At 49.6% G+C, this 19,254-nt stretch overlaps 1 protein-coding gene across 1 annotated transcript in view; it reads left to right on the top strand.

Annotated features, from left to right (window-relative positions):
- The window catches only part of galns (galactosamine (N-acetyl)-6-sulfatase), a 70,522-nt gene extending 51,985 nt beyond the window's left edge, over positions 1 to 18,537 (top strand). Inside the window, exons 12-14 of the mRNA XM_067998214.1 lie at positions 1,328 to 1,449; positions 4,322 to 4,439; positions 13,303 to 18,537. Of these exons, the coding sequence (XP_067854315.1) occupies positions 1,328 to 1,449; positions 4,322 to 4,439; positions 13,303 to 13,389 (327 nt within the window). The 3' untranslated portion in view covers positions 13,390 to 18,537. The remainder of the gene's footprint in view (positions 1 to 1,327; positions 1,450 to 4,321; positions 4,440 to 13,302) is intronic.
- Positions 18,538 to 19,254: the final 717 nt, after the last annotated feature.

The following is a 19,254-nucleotide window of genomic DNA, read 5'->3' as shown; positions in this document are numbered from 1 at the left end:
TTTCAAAAGGCGTTTGATAAAGTGCCGCATAATCAGCTTGTCATCAAAGTTGAAGCCCATGGAATAAAGGGGCATGGATACAAAATTGGCTAAGTGACAGGAAACAGAGTAGTGGTGAACGGTTGTTTTTCGGACTGGAGGGAGGTGTACAGTGGTGTTCCCCAGGGGTCAGTGCTGGGACCGCTGCTTTTCTTGATATATATTAATGACTTGGACTTGGGTGTACAGGGCACAATTTCAAAATTTGCAGATGACACAAAACTCGGAAGTGTAGTGAGCAGTGAGGAGGATAGTGATAGACTTCAAGAGGATATAGACAGGCTGGTGGAATGGGCGGACACGTGGCAGATGAAATTTAACGCAGAGAAGTGCGAAGTGATTCATTTTGGTAGGAAGAACGAGGAGAGACAATATAAACTAGAGGGCACAATTCTAAAAGGGGTGCATGAACAGAGAGATCTGGGGGTATATGTACACAAATCGTTGAAGGTGGCAGGACAGGTTGAGAAAGTGGTTAAAAAAGCAAAAGGGATCCTGGGTTTTATAAATAGAGGCACAGAGTCCAAAAGCAAGGAAGTCATGATGAACCTTTATAAAACACTGGTTCGGCCACAACTGGAGCATTGTGTCCAGTTCTGGGCACCGCACTTTAGGAAAGATGTGAAGGCCTTTGAGAGGGTGCAGAAGAGATTTACTGGAATGATTCCAGGGATGAGGGACTTCAGTTACGTGGATAGACTGGAGAAGCTGGGGTTGTTCTCCTTGGAACAGAGACGGTTGTGAGGAGATTTGATCGAGGTGTTCAAAATCATGAAGGGTCTGGACAGAGTAGATAGAGAGAAACTGTTCCCATTGGTGGAAGGATCAAGAACCAGAGGACATAGATTTAAGATGATTGGCAAAAGAACCAAAGGTGACATGAGGAAAAACTTTTTTGCACAGCGAGTGATTAGGATCTGGAATGCACTGCCCGAGGGGGTGGTGGAGGCAGATTCAATCAAGGCCTTCAAAAGGGAACAATTTGCAGGGCTATGGGGATAGGGCGGGGGAGTGGGACTAGCTGGATTGCTCTTGCACAGAGCCGGCATGGACTCAATGGGCCAAATGGCCTCCTTCCGTGCTGTAACCTTTCTATTCTAATCTATGAATGAAGCAGAAATAGACTCAGGTTCAAGGGGCTGAATGGCCTCGTCCTGTTTCTATGCTCACTCGCTGAGCCACGTGTGAACTGAAGTTTCTCTGATGCCAGAGTGACACGCTGCCCTAATTGCTGAAAAATTCCAACTGTATCTTTCCCAAAACACAAAACGGTTTTATTTAATTTCAGGGAATTAACTTCTGTCCGGGACAGAATGTGACTGGTGTCACGACACATGATCAGCGAGACTACACCGTCCAACCTTTGCTCTTCCATCTCGGGAGGGATCCTGGAGAGAGATTCCCCATCAGGTGAGGATGGGGGGAAGGCAGGGTTTTGGGTAAACCTGAGCGTGCCCCCTGTAACCAGATCTTGCTTGTCCCGGCCGTCTGATCCGCCAGTTACAAAGGTTCCTGCTCAGATTGGGGCTGATTTACCAGAGCTGCGGACAAAGGGAATCTAACTGGGTGTGAACAAACAGGGAACGGAAACACCCCTCACACCTGACGCTGCTGATCAAATCACCGCAATTAAAATGAAATATTCCCCACTCATCACTCGGTCTGATGTGTCGGTGAGACTCTCTGCTGATTAAATCTCGTACTTTAACAGTTTAACATTCCTTGCACTTACTGCAAGGAAGCACAAAAATCACACGAGAATGATAGACTCTCACTCTCATCAAACCAGCACAACACAGGATAACCCACAGACCAGGGGTATCTGTTATTCAATACACAGAACCCACCCAGAACCCCTCGATTAGATTCCAGTCTGTAACTCACTCGCGGGTATCTGTTATTCTATATATAAACCCCCCAAACCCCTCGATTAGATTCCAGCCTGTAACTCACTCCCGGGTATCTGTTATTCTATATATAAACCCCCCAAACCCCTCGATTAGATTCCAGTCTGTAACTCACTCGCGGGTATCTGTTATTCTATATATAAACCCCCCAAACCCCTCGATTAGATTCCAGCCTGTAACTCACTCCCGGGTATCTGTTATTCTATATATAAACCCCCCAAACCCCTCGATTAGATTCCAGCCTGCAACTCACTCGCGGGTATCTGTTATTCTATATATAAACCCCCCAAACCCCTCGATTAGATTCCAGTCTGTAACTCACTCGCGGGTATCTGTTATTCTAAATATAAACCCCCCAAACCCCTCGATTAGATTCCAGCCTGTAACTCACTCCCGGGTATCTGTTATTCTATATATAAACCCCCCGAACCCCTCGATTAGATTCCAGCCTGTAACTCACTCCCGGGTATCTGTTATTCTATATATAAACCCCCCAAACCCCTCGATTAGATTCCAGCCTGTAACTCACTCCCGGGTATCTGTTATTCTATATATAAACCCCCCGAACCCCTCGATTAGATTCCAGCCTGTAACTCACTCCCGGGTATCTGTTATTCTATATATAAACCCCCCGAACCCCTCGATTAGATTCCAGCCTGTAACTCACTCCCGGGTATCTGTTATTCTATATATAAACATCCCCGAACCCCTCGATTAGATTCCAGTCTGTAACTCACTCCCGGGTATCTGTTATTCTATATATAAACCCCCCGAACCCCTCGATTAGATTCCAGTCTGTAACTCACTCCCGGGTATCTGTTATTCTATATATAAACCCCCCGAACCCCTCGATTAGATTCCAGTCTGTAACTCACTCCCGGGTATCTGTTATTCTATATATAAACATCCCCGAACCCCTCGATTAGATTCCAGTCTGTAACTCACTCCCGGGGATCTGTTATTCTATATATAAACCCCCCGAACCCCTCGATTAGATTAGTTTAATCAGAACTCTAGATGTTTAATGTTGTACAATTCATGACACATCACAGACAGGGTTTCTGCTTCCTTTGACTTTATTTTGTCGCTGGTTAACGACCTTGTTTAAAATTCAAATTGGCTTAAAGAGAAATTGTTTTTTAGGGAATCGTTCTGACATACGGTCCGTTACCGATCCCGGCGCGGTGCGTTACCGATCCCGGCGCGGTGCGTTACCGATCCCCGGCGCGGTGCGTTACCGATCCCGGCGCGGTGCGTTACCGATCCCGGCGCGGTGCGTTACCGATCCCCGGCGCGGAGCGTTACCGATCCCGGCACGGTCCGTTACCGATCCCCGGCGCGGTGCGTTACCGATCCCCGCACGGTCCGTTACCGATCCCCGCACGGTCCGTTACCGATCCCCGGCGCAGTGCGTTACCGATCCCGGCGCGGTGCGTTACCGATCCCCGCGCGGTCCGTTACCGATCCCCGGCGCGGTGCGTTACCGATCCCCGCGCGGTCCGTCACCGATCCCCGCGCGGTCCGTCACCGATCCCCGCGCGGTCCGTCACCGATCCCCGCGCGGTCCGTCACCGATCCCCGCGCGGTCCGTCACCGATCCCCGCGCGGTCCGTCACCGATCCCCGCGCGGTCCGTCACCGATCCCGGCGCGGTCCGTCACCGATCCCCGGCGCGGTGCGTCACCGATCCCGGCGCGGTCCGTCACCGATCCCCGCGCGGTCCGTCACCGATCCCAGGCACATCAATTATCGATCCTGGTGCGTGGAGCCCCTCGAGAGAGATGTGGTTGAGGGGAGGGCGCTCTGACGTTGCCCCCTCACGGCTCCCTCCCACTGGTTGCTGGGTGGGAGAGGCTGCCTCATCTTCCCGTCGGGTAACAGTGACGACTAACAGAGTGGGGGGTAAATAATAAAAATCCAAAGATTGTTACAATAACCGAGTGAGTAAATGCCCCACCAGTGTGGTGCTGAGCTGATGAGAACAGAAGGGAGCACGTTCCAGCCTGGTCAGTGCTGATTGGGCGGATCCCAGCTGGGACTACAGTCGGCCTCAGGACCCCTGGGTTAGGGGGATAAATCAGCCCCGGCTGCTCCTGTTGCTCTCCAGTGACCCCGCTGTAAAGTGCCTGCGTGTGGAAATCAAGATCGGGCCCGGCTGTGAAACCCCCTCAGTTGAATCACTTGCTACGGGGCTAACAAGTGAGGAATGGCCACTTGGGAGGGAGGGAGGCACCTGCGGAACCCAATCCGAACGAGAGTTAGCGCGTGACGTGAGTCGGGTCTGGGCCGCGCTCCCGGTCTGGGTCCCGCTCCCGGTCTGGGTCCCGCTCCCGGTCTTGGTCTCCATTTCTGACCTCCTCCCCTTGACCGTTCCAGGGTTACCCATCAGGAGTACGAGGCGATGATGAGGGAGATCACACACATTGTCCAACATCACAAAGCTTCTCTGGTGCCGGGACAACCACAGCTTAACCTGTGTGACAGGGCCGTCATGGTGAGTGGTCAGAATTATTATTCATAACGATTGTTGAGCATGAAGGAAGAAAGAAAATGAATTAACAACCTGGAAACAACAGTAATTTCTACAAAAGATCAGTAAATACACCAAGCATCTAACGGGGCAGGAACTAGAGGCAAGAATGGGGCAGAATAATATAATACAGGGAGATAATCCAGGCCAGGGCAAACTAACCAATCCCCACAGCAAACTAACCAATCCCCAGGGCAAACTAACCAATCCCCAGGGCAAACTAACCAATCCCCAGGGCAAACTAACCAATCCAGAGCAAACTAACCAATCCCCAGGGCAAACTAACCAATCCCCAGAGGAAACTAACCAATCCCCAGGGCAAACTAACCAATCCCCAGAGCAAACTAACCAATCCCCAGGGCAAACTAACCAATCCCCAGAAGAAACTAACCAATCCCCAGAGCAAACTAACCAATCCCCAGGGCAAACTAACCAATCCCCAGGGCAAACTAACCAATCCCCAGAGGAAACTAACCAATCCCCAGGGCAAACTAACCAATCCCCAGAGGAAACTAACCAATCCCCAGGGCAAACTAACCAATCCCCAGGGCAAACTAACCAATCCCCAGGGCAAACTAACCAATCCCCAGAGCAAACTAACCAATCCCCAGGGCAAACTAACCAATCCCCAGAGCAAACTAACCAATCCCCAGGGCAAACTAACCAATCCCCAGGGCAAACTAACCAATCCCCAGGGCAAACTAACCAATCCCCAGAGCAAACTAACCAATCCCCAGAGGAAACTAACCAATCCCCAGAGGAAACTAACCAATCCCCAGGGCAAACTAACCAACCCCCAGAGGAAACTAACCAATCCCCAGAGCAAACTAACCAATCCCCAGGGCAAACTAACCAATCCCCAGGGCAAACTAACCAATCCCCAGGGCAAACTAACCAATCCCCAGGGCAAACTAACCAATCCCCAGAGCAAACTAACCAATCCCCAGGGCAAACTAACCAATCCCCAGAGCAAACTAACCAATCCCCAGGGCAAACTAACCAATCCCCAGAAGAAACTAACCAATCCCCAGAGCAAACTAACCAATCCCCAGAGGAAACTAACCAATCCCCAGAGGAAACTAACCAATCCCCAGAGGAAACTAACCAATCCCCAGGGCAAACTAACCAATCCCCAGAGGAAACTAACCAATCCCCAGAGCAAACTAACCAATCCCCAGAGGAAACTAACCAATCCCCAGAGCAAACTAACCAATCCCCAGAGGAAACTAACCAATCCCCAGAGCAAACTAACCAATCCCCAGAGCAAACTAACCAATCCCCAGAGCAAACTAACCAATCCCCAGAGGAAACTAACCAATCCCCAGAGGAAACTAACCAATCCCCAGAGGAAACTAACCAATCCCCAGGGCAAACTAACCAATCCCCAGAGGAAACTAACCAATCCCCAGAGCAAACTAACCAATCCCCAGAGGAAACTAACCAATCCCCAGAGCAAACTAACCAATCCCCAGAGGAAACTAACCAATCCCCAGGGCAAACTAACCAATCCCCAGGGCAAACTAACCAATCCCCAGAGCAAACTAACCAATCCCCAGGGCAAACTAACCAATCCCCAGAAGAAACTAACCAATCCCCAGAGCAAACTAACCAATCCCCAGGGCAAACTAACCAATCCCCAGGGCAAACTAACCAATCCCCAGAGGAAACTAACCAATGCCCAGAGCAAACTAACCAATCCCCAGGGCAAACTAACCAATCCCCAGAGGAAACTAACCAATCCCCAGGGCAAACTAACCAATCCCCAGGGCAAACTAACCAATCCCCAGAGCAAACTAACCAATCCCCAGGGCAAACTAACCAATCCCCAGAAGAAACTAACCAATCCCCAGAGCAAACTAACCAATCCCCAGGGCAAACTAACCAATCCCCAGGGCAAACTAACCAATCCCCAGAGGAAACTAACCAATGCCCAGGGCAAACTAACCAATCCCCAGAGGAAACTAACCAATCCCCAGGGCAAACTAACCAATCCCCAGAGGAAACTAACCAATCCCCAGAGCAAACTAACCAATCCCCAGGGCAAACTAACCAATCCCCAGAGCAAACTAACCAATCCCCAGGGCAAACTAACCAATCCCCAGGGCAAACTAACCACTCCCCAGAGGAAACTAACCAATCCCCAGGGCAAACTAACCAATCCCCAGAGCAAACTAACCAATCCCCAGAGCAAACTAACCAACCCCCAGAGGAAACTAACCAATCCCCAGAGGAAACTAACCAATCCCCAGGGCAAACTAACCAATCCCCAGGGCAAACTAACCAATCCCCAGAGCAAACTAACCAATCCCCAGAAGAAACTAACCAATCCCCAGGGCAAACTAACCAATCCCCAGAGCAAACTAACCAATCCCCAGGGCAAACTAACCAATCCCCAGGGCAAACTAACCAATCCCCAGAAGAAACTAACCAATCCCCAGGGCAAACTAACCAATCCCCAGAGGAAACTAACCAATCCCCAGAGGAAACTAACCAATCCCCAGGGCAAACTAACCAATCCCCAGAGGAAACTAACCAATCCCCAGAGGAAACTAACCAATCCCCAGAGCAAACTAACCAATCCCCAGAGCAAACTAACCAATCCCCAGAGCAAACTAACCAAAATCAACGTATAACATAAAAAGCAAATGGTCTGCAGCCCAGGGGACAGAGAGAGGCCGGGGGAGGGGGGAGAGAGGGAGGGGGGGAGAGAGACTGGGGGAGGGGGGGGAGGAGGGAGGGGGAGAGAGACTGGGGGAGGGGGGGGAGAGAGACTGGGGGAGGGGGGGAGAGAGACTGGGGGAGGGGGAGGGGGAGGGAGGAGGGAGGGGGAGAGAGACTGGGGGAGGGGGAGGGAGGAGGGAGGGGGAGAGAGACTGGGGGAGGGGGAGGGAGGAGGGAGGGGGAGAGAGACTGGGGGAGGGGGAGGGAGGAGGGAGGGGGAGAGAGACTGGGGGAGGGGGAGGGAGGGGGCGAGAGACTGGGGGAGGGGAGGGGGAGGGAGGGGGAGAGAGACTGGGGGAGGGGAGGGAGGGGGGAGGGGGGAGGGGGAGAGAGACTGGGGGAGGGGAGGGGGGAGAGAGACTGGGGGAGGGGAGGGAGGGGGGAGAGAGACTGGGGGAGGGGAGGGGGGAGAGAGACTGGGGGAGGGGAGGGAGGAGGGAGGGGGAGAGAGACTGGGGGAGGGAGGGGGGAGAGAGACTGGAGGGAGGGGGCGAGAGACTGGGGGAGGGGAGGGAGGAGGGAGAGGGAGAGAGACTGGGGGAGGGGAGGGGGAGGGAGGGGGAGAGAGACTGGGGGAGGGGAGGGAGGGGGGAGGGGGAGAGAGACTGGGGGAGGGGAGGGAGGGGGGAGAGAGACTGGGGGAGGGGAGGGAGGGGGGAGAGAGACTGGGGGAGGGGAGGGGGGAGAGAGACTGGGGGAGGGGAGGGAGGGGGGAGAGAGACTGGGGGAGGGGAGGGAGGGGGAGAGAGACTGGGGGAGGGGAGGGGGGAGAGAGACAGGAAAGAGGGGATGGGGTAGCAAGAAAGAGTGGGGAGGGAGGGAGAGAGAGAGAGTGAGGGAGGAACAGAGACGGAGAGGATGAGACAGTCAGGAGGAGAAAAAGAGTGAAACAGCAGGGCAGCTGTTGTCCATTCCCCAGTGAGAGTCGGTGTCTCCTGGACAGGAACGGGGAGAGAGGTCACTGTCGTTTCGAGATGAGGTGCAGAGAGGAGCTTTTTTTCTCCCCGTCGGTCAAAGCAAAACTTTAAATGCAGCATCACCGCCTCCTACTGGTCATCGCCTGTATTTTTCGCACTATATTCAGATTTTTTTAGAACCTGGAAAGGACCAATTGGCACAACAAATATATTGAACACCTTCTCCTCGTATCCCTCAGCCCCACCTCCCCATATCCTCAAACCCTTCACCCACTATCGAATTCTCTCTCGACCCCATTCACACTCTTCACATCAATGGCCTTCCCTGGGAACTTAATCTCACTTTTGATTATCCTTTGGATGGAGAAGTTGCCTGATATCCCTTCTTCTTCCTGCCTTCCTCATTTTCAACCCGTGCCTCCTGGGAACAATTTGTCTCTCAACTCCTTCCCTAATCTCGAAAACCCAAAACCTCGAGTAACAAATCTGCCCACTGACCTTGCAGTTTGTCCCCTCCGACTTTACTGTGTTACAGTAAATTAATCTCGATCGGGTGTCTACTCCCTCACAAAACAAAACTGAAGATTTCTGTAAGAGTAGGTGGAGGCAGAGTGCGTCTATGGGAGCTAATCACTGATTACCCAGTGGCCCACTCAATAGCAGACCCTCTGTCACCGCCCAGCTCACACTATTGTTAGTTCAGTGCTCAGTGTAATGCTGGACTTGAGGTGTTAGAATAAGCTGGGATGTATCACAGTGTGACAGTGAGAGAGTGAATCGTACAGCACGGAACGAGGCCATTGGGCCCATCGTGCCTGTGTCAGCTCTTTCATAGAATCATAGAATCATAGAAGTTACAACATGGAAACAGGCCCTTCGGCCCAACATCTCCATGTCGCCCAGTTTATACCACTAAGCTAGTCCCAATTGCCTGCACTTGGCCCATATCCCTCGATACCCATCTTCCCCATGTAACTGTCCAAATGCTTTTTAAAAGACAAAATTGTACCCGCCTCTACTACTGCCTCTGGCAGCTCGTTCCAGACACTCACCACCCTTTGAGTGAAAAAATTGCCCCTCTGGATCCTTTTGTATCTCTCCCCTCTCACCTTAAATCTGTGCCCCCTCGTTATAGACTCCCCTACCTTTGGGAAAAGATTTTGACTATCGACCTTATCTATGCCCCTCATTATTTTATAGACTTCTATAAGATCACCCCTTAACCTCCTACTCTCCAGGGAATAAAGTCCCAGTCTGTCTAACCTCTCCCTGTAAGTCAAACCATCAAGTCCCGGTAGCATCCTAGTAAATCTTTTCTGCACTCTTTCTAGTTTAATAATATCCTTTCTATAATAGGGTGACCAGAACTGTGCACAGTACTCCAAGTGTGGCCTCACCAATGCCCTGTACAACTTCAACAAGACATCCCAACTCCTGCATTCAATGTTCTGACCAATGAAACCAAGCATGCTGAATGCCTTCTTCACCACCCTATCCACCTGTGACTCCACTTTCAAGGAGCTATGAATCTGTACTCCTAGATCTCTTTGTTCTATAACTCTCCCCAACGCCCTACCATTAACGGAGTAGGTCCTGGCCCGATTCGATCTACCAAAATGCATCACCTCACATTTATCTAAATTAAACTCCATCTGCCATTCATCCGCCCACTGGCCCAATTTATCAAGATCCCGTTGCAATCCTAGATAACCTTCTTCACTATCCACAATGCCACCAATCTTGGTGTCATCTGCAAACTTACTAACCATGCCTCCTAAATTCTCATCCAAATCATTAATATAAATAACAAATAACAGCGGACCCAGCACCGATCCCTGAGGCACACCGCTGGACACAGGCATCCAGTTTGAAAAACAACCCTCGACAACCACCCTCTGTCTTCTGTCGTCAAGCCAATTTTGTATCCAATTGGCTACCTCTTTGAAAGGGCCATCCAATTAGTCCCACATTTTTTCCCATAGCTGTGAAAAATTTTCCCCTTCAAGTATTTATCCAATTCCCTTGACAAACTTGATTGCGTTCTTTGATGAAGTAAAGGAGACGGTTGATGAGGGGAGTGTAATGTTGTGTAAATGGACTTTCCAAAGGCATTTGATAAAGTGCCACATAATAGACTTGTTAGAAAAATTAAAGCCCATGGGATTAAAGGGACAGCATGGATATAAAATTGGCCAAGGAACAGAAAGCAGAGAGTAGTGGTGAACGGTTGTTTTTCAGACTGGAGGGAAGTATACAGTGGTGTCCCCCAGGGGTCAGTGTTAGGACCACTGCTCTTTATGATCCCCCTTGGGAATGTATCTAGTCTGTACCCGAACTATCTCCTCTTTGAAAGCCTCTCATTCCTCACTTACTGTTTTACCTGCCAATCTTTGTTTCCAATCCACCTGGGCTAGATCCCTTTTCAGCTCACTGAAATTAACCCTCTTCCAGTTGAGTATTTTCACATTTTAAAAGAGGTGGCTGCAGAGATAGTGGATGCATTGGTTGTGATCTTCCAAAATTCCCTAGATTCTAGAACGGTCCCAGCGGATTGGAAGGTAGCAAATGTAACCCCGTTATTCAAGAAAGGAGGGAGAGAGAAAACAAGGAACTACAGGCCAGTTAGCCTGACATCAATCATCTGGAAAATGCTGGAATCCATTATTAAGGAAGTGGTAACAGGGCACTTAGAAAATCATAATATGATTAGGCAGAGTCAACATGGTTTTATGAAAGGGAAATCGTGTTTGACAAATTTCTTAAGAGTTTTTTGAGGATGTAACTAGCAGGGTAGATAAAGGGGAACCAGTGGATGTTGTATATTTGGATTTTCAAAAGGCATTCGATAATGCCACATAAAATGCTGCTACACAAGATAACGCCTCTTGGGGGTTGGGGGTAATATATTAGCATGGATAGAGGATTGGTTAAAGTTCAGAAAACAGAGAGTAGGGATAAACAGGTCATTCTCAGGTTGGCAGGCTGTAACTAGTGGGCTGCCACAAGGATCAGTGCTTGGGCTTCAGCTATTTACAATCTATATTAATGACTTAGATGAAGGGACCGAGTGTAATGTATCCAAGTTTGCTGATGATACAAAACTAGGTGGGAAAGTAAGGTGTGAGGAGGACACAGAGTCTGCAAAGGGATATAGACAGGTTAAGTGAGTGGGCAAGAAGGTGGCAGATGGAGTATAATGTGGGGAAATGTGAGGTTATTCACTTTGGTAGGAAGAATAGAAAAGCAGAATATTTTTTAAATGGTGAGAAACTATTAAATGTTGGTGTTCAGAGAGACTTGGGTGTCCTTGTACAAGAAACACAGAAAGTTAGCATGCCGATACAGGAAGCAATTGGAAAGCCAAATGGTACGTTGGCCTTCATTGCAAGAGGGTTGGAGTACAAGAGTAAGGAAGTCTTGCTGCAATTGTACAGGGATTTAGTGAGAACTCACCTGGAGTACTGTGTACAGTTTTGGTCTCCTTACCTAAGGAAGGATATACTTGCCTTAGAGGGGGTGTAACAAAGGTTCACTAGATTGATTTCTGGGATGAGAGGGTTGTCCTATGAGGAGAGATTGAATAGAATGGGCCTATACTCTCTGGAGTTTAGAAGAATGAGGTGATCTCATTGAAACGTAAAAGATTCTAAGAGGGCTTGACAGGGTAGATGCTGAGAGGCTGTTTCCCCTGGCTGGAGAGTCTAGAACTCGAGGGCATAGTCTCAGGATAAGGGGTCGGACATTTAGGACTGAGATGAGGAGGAATTTCTTCACTCAGAGGGTTGTGAATCTTTGGAATTCTCTACCCCAGAGGGCTGTGGATGCTGAGTCATTGAGTATATTCAAGGCTGAGATCGATAGATTTTTGGACTCTAGGGGAATCAAGGGATATGGGGATCGGGTGGGAAAGTGGAGTTGAGGTTGAAGATCAGCCATGATCTTATTGAATGGCGGAGCAGCCTCGAGGGGCCGAATGGCCTACTCCTGCTCCTATTTCTTATGTTCTTATGTAAGAAAGTTCTCTTGTATACATTTCAGGAATTCCTCCCCCTCTTTGGCCTTTACACTGTTCCTATCTCAGTCTATATTGGGATAATTGAAGTCCCCCATTATCACAACTCTTTCGTTCTTACATCTTTCTGAAATTTGCCTGCAAATTTGCTCCTCTACCTCCTTCCCACTATTTGGTGGCCTATAGTATAAACCCAGTAGCATAACGGCTCCTCTATTGTTCCTTAATTCTAACCAAATAGATTCTGTCTTTGACCCCTCAACTACATCATCCCTTTCCAGTGCTATAATAGTTTCTTTGATCAACACTGCCACCGCTCCCCCTCTCCATTTTTTCCTTCCCTATCTTTCCTGAATACCTTGTAGCCAGGAATATTAAGTACCCAATCCTCCCTTTCTTTGAGCCAGGTCTCTGTTATTGCCACTATATTATAGTCCCATTGGGCGACTTGAGCCTGCAGCTCACCAACCTTATTTACCACGCTACGTGCATTTACGCACATGCACTCCAAACTCATCTTAGACTGCCTCACGTTTGCCCCCTCCTATTTCTGAACTATTCTTTATTCGAGTGCTATTTGTCTCTCCCAGTCCTCTGCACCTTGTTTCTCCTTTCTAATGTTTCATTCTGGTCCGCCTGGTGGGAACAGTGAGTAAGGAGTGTGTAAGGGGAGGGTGAGTAAGGAGTGTGTAAGGGGAGGGTGAATAAGGAGTGTGTAAGGGGAGGGCCAATAAGGAGTGTGTAAGGGGAGGGCGAGTAAGGAGTGTGTAAGGGGAGGGTGTATAAGGAGTGTGTAAGGGGAGGGCCAATAAGGAGTGTGTAAGGGGAGGGTGTGTAAGGAGTGTGTAAGGGGAGGGTGTGTAAGGAGTGTGTAAGGGGAGGGCCAATAAGGAGTGTGTAAGGGGAGGGTGTGTAAGGAGTGTGTGAGGGGAGGGTGTGTAAGGAGTGTGTAAGGGGAGGGTGTGTAAGGAGTGTGTGAGGGGAGGGTGTGTAAGGAGTGTGTGAGGGGAGGGTGAGTAAGGAGTGTGTAAGGGGAGGGTGTGTAAGGAGTGTGTAAGGGGAGGGTGTGTAAGGAGTGTGTAAGGGGAGGGTGTGTAAGGAGTGTGTAAGGGGAGGGTGTGTAAATAGGGATGTTGGGGGCAGCTGTTAATGTGATTCTTCCATTTTCTACCAACAGAATTGGGCTCCTCCAGGTTGTGAGAAGCTCAACAAATGTCTGAAAATTCCCAGGTCCAACCCATGGAAATGTTACTGGCCACATTAACACTGTTCACACTGGACCCAGGACCATTAACACTGTTCACACTGGACCCAGGCCACATTAACACTGTTCACACTGGACCCAGGACCATTAACACTGTTCACACTGGACCCAGGCCACATTAACACTGTTCACACTGGACCCAGGACCATTAACACTGTTCACACTGGACCCAGGCCACATTAACACTGTTCACACTGGACCCAGGACCATTAACACTGTTCACACTGGACCCAGGCCACATTAACACTGTTCACACTGGACCCAGGCCACATTAACACTGTTCACACTGGACCCAGGCCACATTAACACTGTTCACACTGGACCCAGGACCATTAACACTGTTCACACTGGACCCAGGCCACATTAACACTGTTCACACTGGACCCTGAACAGATGGGTTTAGCTCATAAAAGCATTGCAGTTGAAATAAGCAATATGTCTCCATTATCACCTTCAGTGAGAGTCAACACCTTCAGGGGAACTGTACCCCAGTGAGAGTCAACACCTTCAGGGGAACTGTACCCCAGTGAGAGTCAGAGCCTTCAGGGACTGTACCCCAGTGAGAGTCAGCACCTTCAGGGGAACTGTACCCCAGGGAGAGTCAGCACCTTCAGGAACTGTACCTCAGTGAGAGTCAGCACCTTCAGGGGAACTGTACCCCAGTGAGAGTCAGCACCTTCAGGAACTGTACCTCAGTGAGAGTCAGCACCTTCAGGGGAACTGTACCCCAGTGAGAGTCAGCACCTTCAGGGGAACTGTACCCCAGGGAGAGTCAGCACCTTCAGGGGAACTGTACCCCAGTGAGAGTCAGCACCTTCAGGGGAACTGTACCCCAGTGAGAGTCAGCACCTTCAGGGGAACTGTACCCCAGTGAGAGTCAGCACCTTCAGGGGAACTGTACCCCAGGGAGAGTCAGCACCTTCAGGGGAACTGTACCCCAGGGAGAGTCAGCACTGTCAGGGACTGTACCCCAGTGAGAGCTGGAAAAATACCCAGCAGCTGAAACTAACCGTAACAGTAATTCTTTCAGATCCATCACAGGATGATGAGGGCAGTCAGTGAGGTAAAAGGGGAAAACCATACGAAATACAAATGAGTTTGATGAGAATTAACACAAAATAGTAAATATTCTGAATGAATACTTCCTCCAAGTTGTCACAAGAGTCGATATGAATAACATGCCTTCTCCAAACCAAGCATTCAGGTGCAGCAAGCAATTAGGAAGGCGAATGGTATGTTGGCCTTCATTGCAAGAGGATTTGAGTACAGGAACAGGGATGTCTTACTGCAGTTATACAGGGCCTTGGTGAGACCACATCTGGAGTATTGTGTGCAGTTTTGGTCTCCTTATCTGAGGAAGGATGTCCTTGCCATGGAGGGAGTGCAACGAAGGTTTACCAGACTGATTCCTGGGATGGCAGGACTGACGTATGAGGAGAGATTGGGTCGACTAGGCCTATATTCACTCGAGTTTAGAAGAATGAGAGGTGATCTCATCGAAACATATAAAATTCTAACAGGACTAGACAGACTAGATGCAGGGAGGATGTTCCCGATGGCTGGGGAGTCCAGAAGCAGGGGTCACAGTCTCAGGATACGGGGTATTCCATTTAGAACCGAGAACAGGAGAAATGTCTTCGCTCAGAGGGTGGTGAACCTGTGGAATTCTCTACCACAGAAGGCAGTGGAGGCCAAGTCATTAGATGTATTCGAGAAGGAGATCGATATATTTCTTAATGCTAAAGGGATCAAGGGATATGGGGAAAAAGCGGGCACAGAGTACTGAGTTAGACGATCAGCCAGGATCATTTTGAATGGCGGAGCAGGCCCGAATGGCCTACTCTTGCTCCTATTTTCTATGTTTCTATGTAAGGCATGACCTTCCCTGAACGGAGCTGAAATAACTCGGGATGGAACTCAGCTGAACCACACCTGGGGCAGTATTTACCAGGGAGACTAATAGGGTGGGCAGAACATTAGAAGAAGAGATCAAAAAAGATATAAAGACATTTACATGGGGGGAGATAATTAATAAAAGTCAAACTTAGAGAGGATAAAACCCCTGGTCCGATGGATTGCATCCGCGCATATTAAAAGAAGTCAGGGAAGAGGTAGCAGAGACACTTTTACATATATAAAAATTCACTGGAAAAGGGAATTGTGCCAGAGGACTGGTGGACAGATAATATGATTCCTATATTTAAAAAGCGAGGTAGAACAGGTCCAGGGAACTATAGACCAATTAGCTTAACGTCGGTGATGATAAAGATAATGGAATCTTTACTCAGAGATGTAACTTAGATGCTGAGAGGATGTTACCCCTCATGGGGGAATCTAAAACTAGGGGACATAGTCTCAGAATAAGGGGTCAACTGTTTGAGACAGAAATGAGGAGGAATTTCTTCTCCCAGAGGGTCGTGAATCTTTGGAATTCTTTACCCCAAACAGCTGTGGAGGCTGAGTCATTGAATACATTCAAGGCTGAGTTAGACAAATTTTTGATCAGCAAGGGAGTCAAAGAATATGAGGAAAGGGCGGGAAAGTGGAGTTGAGGTAAAAATCAGATCAGCCATGTTCTCATTGAATGGCGGAGCAGGCTCAAGGGGCCGAATGGCCTACTCCTGCTCCTATCTCTTATGCTCTTATGGTCACATATCAACATCTAGAAACCAAAAATATAATAAAGAATAGTCAGCACGGATTTCAGAAGGGAAGGTCATGCTTGACCAAACTTATTAAATTCTTTGAAGAAGAAACAGAGAGTAGACAAGGGCAATGTAGTAGATGTAATATAAATAGATTTTCAAAAGGCCTTTGATAATGTATTGCATTGTAGAATCATAGCTAAGGTTAGAGAATGTGGAGTCAGGAGACAGGTAGCAAACTGGATAGATAACTACAAAAAGGAAAAAGGAATAGAAGGATATACTGATAAGGTGAGATGAAGTAGGAAGGGAGGAGGCCCATGTGGAGCATAAATGTCGGCATAGATCAGTTGGGCCGAATGGCCTGTTTCTCTGCTGTAAATTCTATGTAACAAAGCCAATAGAATATTGAACCAAACAGCAAAAACAGCAAGATACAAGTCAGAGGAAGTCATGATCAAACTGTACAGGGCTCTGGTCTGCAATTTGAGCACTGTGTCCAGGTCTGGTCACTGAGACACATGGGAGATATTGAAGTGCTGGAGGCACGGCAGCCCCGGAGTCAGGGATCCGAGTTATGAGGAAAGACTGGAGCGACTTGGGATTTTCAGCCTGGAAAAGAGGTGTCTATGAGGTGACATAATAGTTAAGAGTAAAGGAAAAATTAACGTGGAATGTTAGTTTAAATTAAACTGTGGGAGTGGAACTCGGTGCTGGAGGTTTAAACTGGCGAAGGGTTTTTTGGGACTGATGGCAGGAGCATAAGAACAGGAGGAGGCCATTCAGCCCCTCAAGCCTGTTCCAGCATTCAATTAGATCATGGCTGATTTGTATTTTAACTCTGCCCGTTTTGGTTCCATATCCCTTGATATCCTTACCCAATAAAAATCTGATAAGAGTAATGGAGGCAAAAACCCTGGAATCATTTAAGAAACAATTGGATGCTACAATGGGGGGCAGGAATGTTAGGATCTCTCTGGAAGGACTGGCCTTCCTCACCCATGATTATTTTGTGAATGGTTTGAAGAGCTGCAGTACCAGCAGCTGCCGATCAGGGGCGCAGGGGGGGCGCTCTTCCATAATTGCAGTATCAAACGGTGCCTCTGGGGGCGCTGGTGTCAACCGTGCTACAGTACCGCTACCCGCCACTGGTGGCGCTGCGGTGCACGGTGGCAGTACCGCTACCCGCCACTGGTGGCGCTGCGGTGCACGGTGGCAGTACCGCTACCCGCCACTGGTGGCGCTGCGGCGCACGGTCGCAGTACCGCTATCCGCCACTGGTGGCGCTGCGGCGCACGGTCGCAGTACCGCTATCCGCCACTAGTGGCGCTGCGGTGCACAGTCGCAGTACCGCTACCCGCCACTGGTGGCGCTGCGGTGCACGGTGGCAGTACCGCTACCCGCCACTGGTGGCGCTGCGGTGCACGGTGGCAGTACCGCTACCCGCCACTGGCGGCGCTGGTTGGCACCATTGAAATCCTGCCCCACTGTGACCCCCTTCAGTCAGACCCTTTGCTCAGGGGGTGGGGGCTCACATTGCAACGCCTTTAAAGCCGTTTCCTCTGGTGGGGGAGTCCAGTACAAGGCGGCATCATCTTAAAACTTCAGGGGTGAAATCAGGGAGCACTTTTTCACTCAAGGGTAGTGGACATCAGGAACTGTCCCCCAAAAGGCTGGGGGGGGGGGTCAATTGAAATTTTTTAAGATGTGGAGATGCCGGTGATGGACTGGGGTGGACAAATGTAAGGAATCTTACAACACCAGGTTATAGTCCAACAAATTGTTGAAATTGTTTAAGACTCGGAAAGATAGATTTTTGTTGTGTAAGGGTATCAAGGGATATGGAGCCAAGGTGGGAAAATGGAGCTGAGGTACAGAGCAGCCATGATGTAATTGAATGACAGAACAGGCTCGGGCTGAATGGCCTCCTCGTCCTATGTTGGGAATACTTCCTTTGCAACTATGAAAGTATAGGAGGTCCTGGCTGTTTAATAGTGGACAAATAGCCTTGCTGGAGTTTATGTATTGTATTGTTATACAGTGACAGACCCATACCCACCAGTACTGTACCCCAGTGTTTTACAGTGACAGACCCATACCCCAGTTTATACAGAGACAGACCTGTACCGCAGTGTTATACAATGACAGACCTGTGCCCCAGTGTTATACAGTGACAGACCTGTGCCCCAGTGTTATACAGTGACAGACCTGTGCCCCAGTGTTATACAGTGACAGACCTGTGCCCCAGTGTTATACAGTGACAGACCTGTGCCCCAGTGTTATACAGTGACAGACCTGTGATTGCTTCTTGCTCGTCATGTTGGCCCATCTCTCTATCTCCCTCCTTGCTTTAAGTGACCGAAGTGCAGTGAATGTCAGAATGAGCTGAGATGTTGTCTGTGATCTGCACATGATCTGAGTTCCAGCACTGGCTTCCGGCAGACCAAGAACTCTAGAAAACTATACAGTCAAATATATCCCAATAAATCCCAAGCTTTTCATATATTTTGAATTTTTGTATTTTTCCAAAGCAACACAAGAAACTATATAAAACTGATAGTGTGTGTTAGGCCACTCCTTCCCAACACAGTTTATATCTCGGCCGTGGCTCATTTAATCGCACTTTCTTCCCTGAGTCAGAAGGTCGTAAGTTTAAACCCTACTCCAGCATTCATGCACATAATCTAGGCTGATACTTCCATGCAGTACTGAGGGAGCGCTGCACTGTCGGAGGGTCAGTACTGAGGGAGCGCCGCACTGTCGGAGGGTCAGTACTGAGGGAGCGCTGCACTGTCGGAGGGTCAGTACTGAGGGAGCGCCGCACTGTCGGAGGGTCAGTACTGAGGGAGTGCTGCACTGTCGGAGGGTCAGTACTGAGGGAGCGCCGCACTGTCGGAGGGTCAGTACTGAGGGAGCGCTGCACTGTCGGAGGGTCAGTACTGAGGGAGCGCCGCACTGTCGGAGGGTCAGTACTGAGGGAGTGCCGCACTGTCGGAGGGTCAGTACTGAGGGAGGGCCGCACTGTCGGAGGGTCAGTTCTGAGGGAGCGCCGCACTGTCGGAGGGTCAGTACTGAGGGAGTGCCGCACTGTCGGAGGGTCAGTACTGAGGGAGCGCCGCACTGTCGGAGGGGCAGTACCGAGGGAGCTCTGCACTGTCGGAGGGGCAGTATTGAGGGAGCACTGCACTGTCGGAGGGGCAGTACCGAGGGAGCTCTGCAC

This window comes from Heptranchias perlo, chromosome 16, assembly GCF_035084215.1.
Source record: "Heptranchias perlo isolate sHepPer1 chromosome 16, sHepPer1.hap1, whole genome shotgun sequence".
NCBI classification, from domain to species: Eukaryota; Metazoa; Chordata; class Chondrichthyes; order Hexanchiformes; family Hexanchidae; genus Heptranchias; species Heptranchias perlo.
This window is presented reverse-complemented; position numbering and strand designations above follow the sequence as displayed.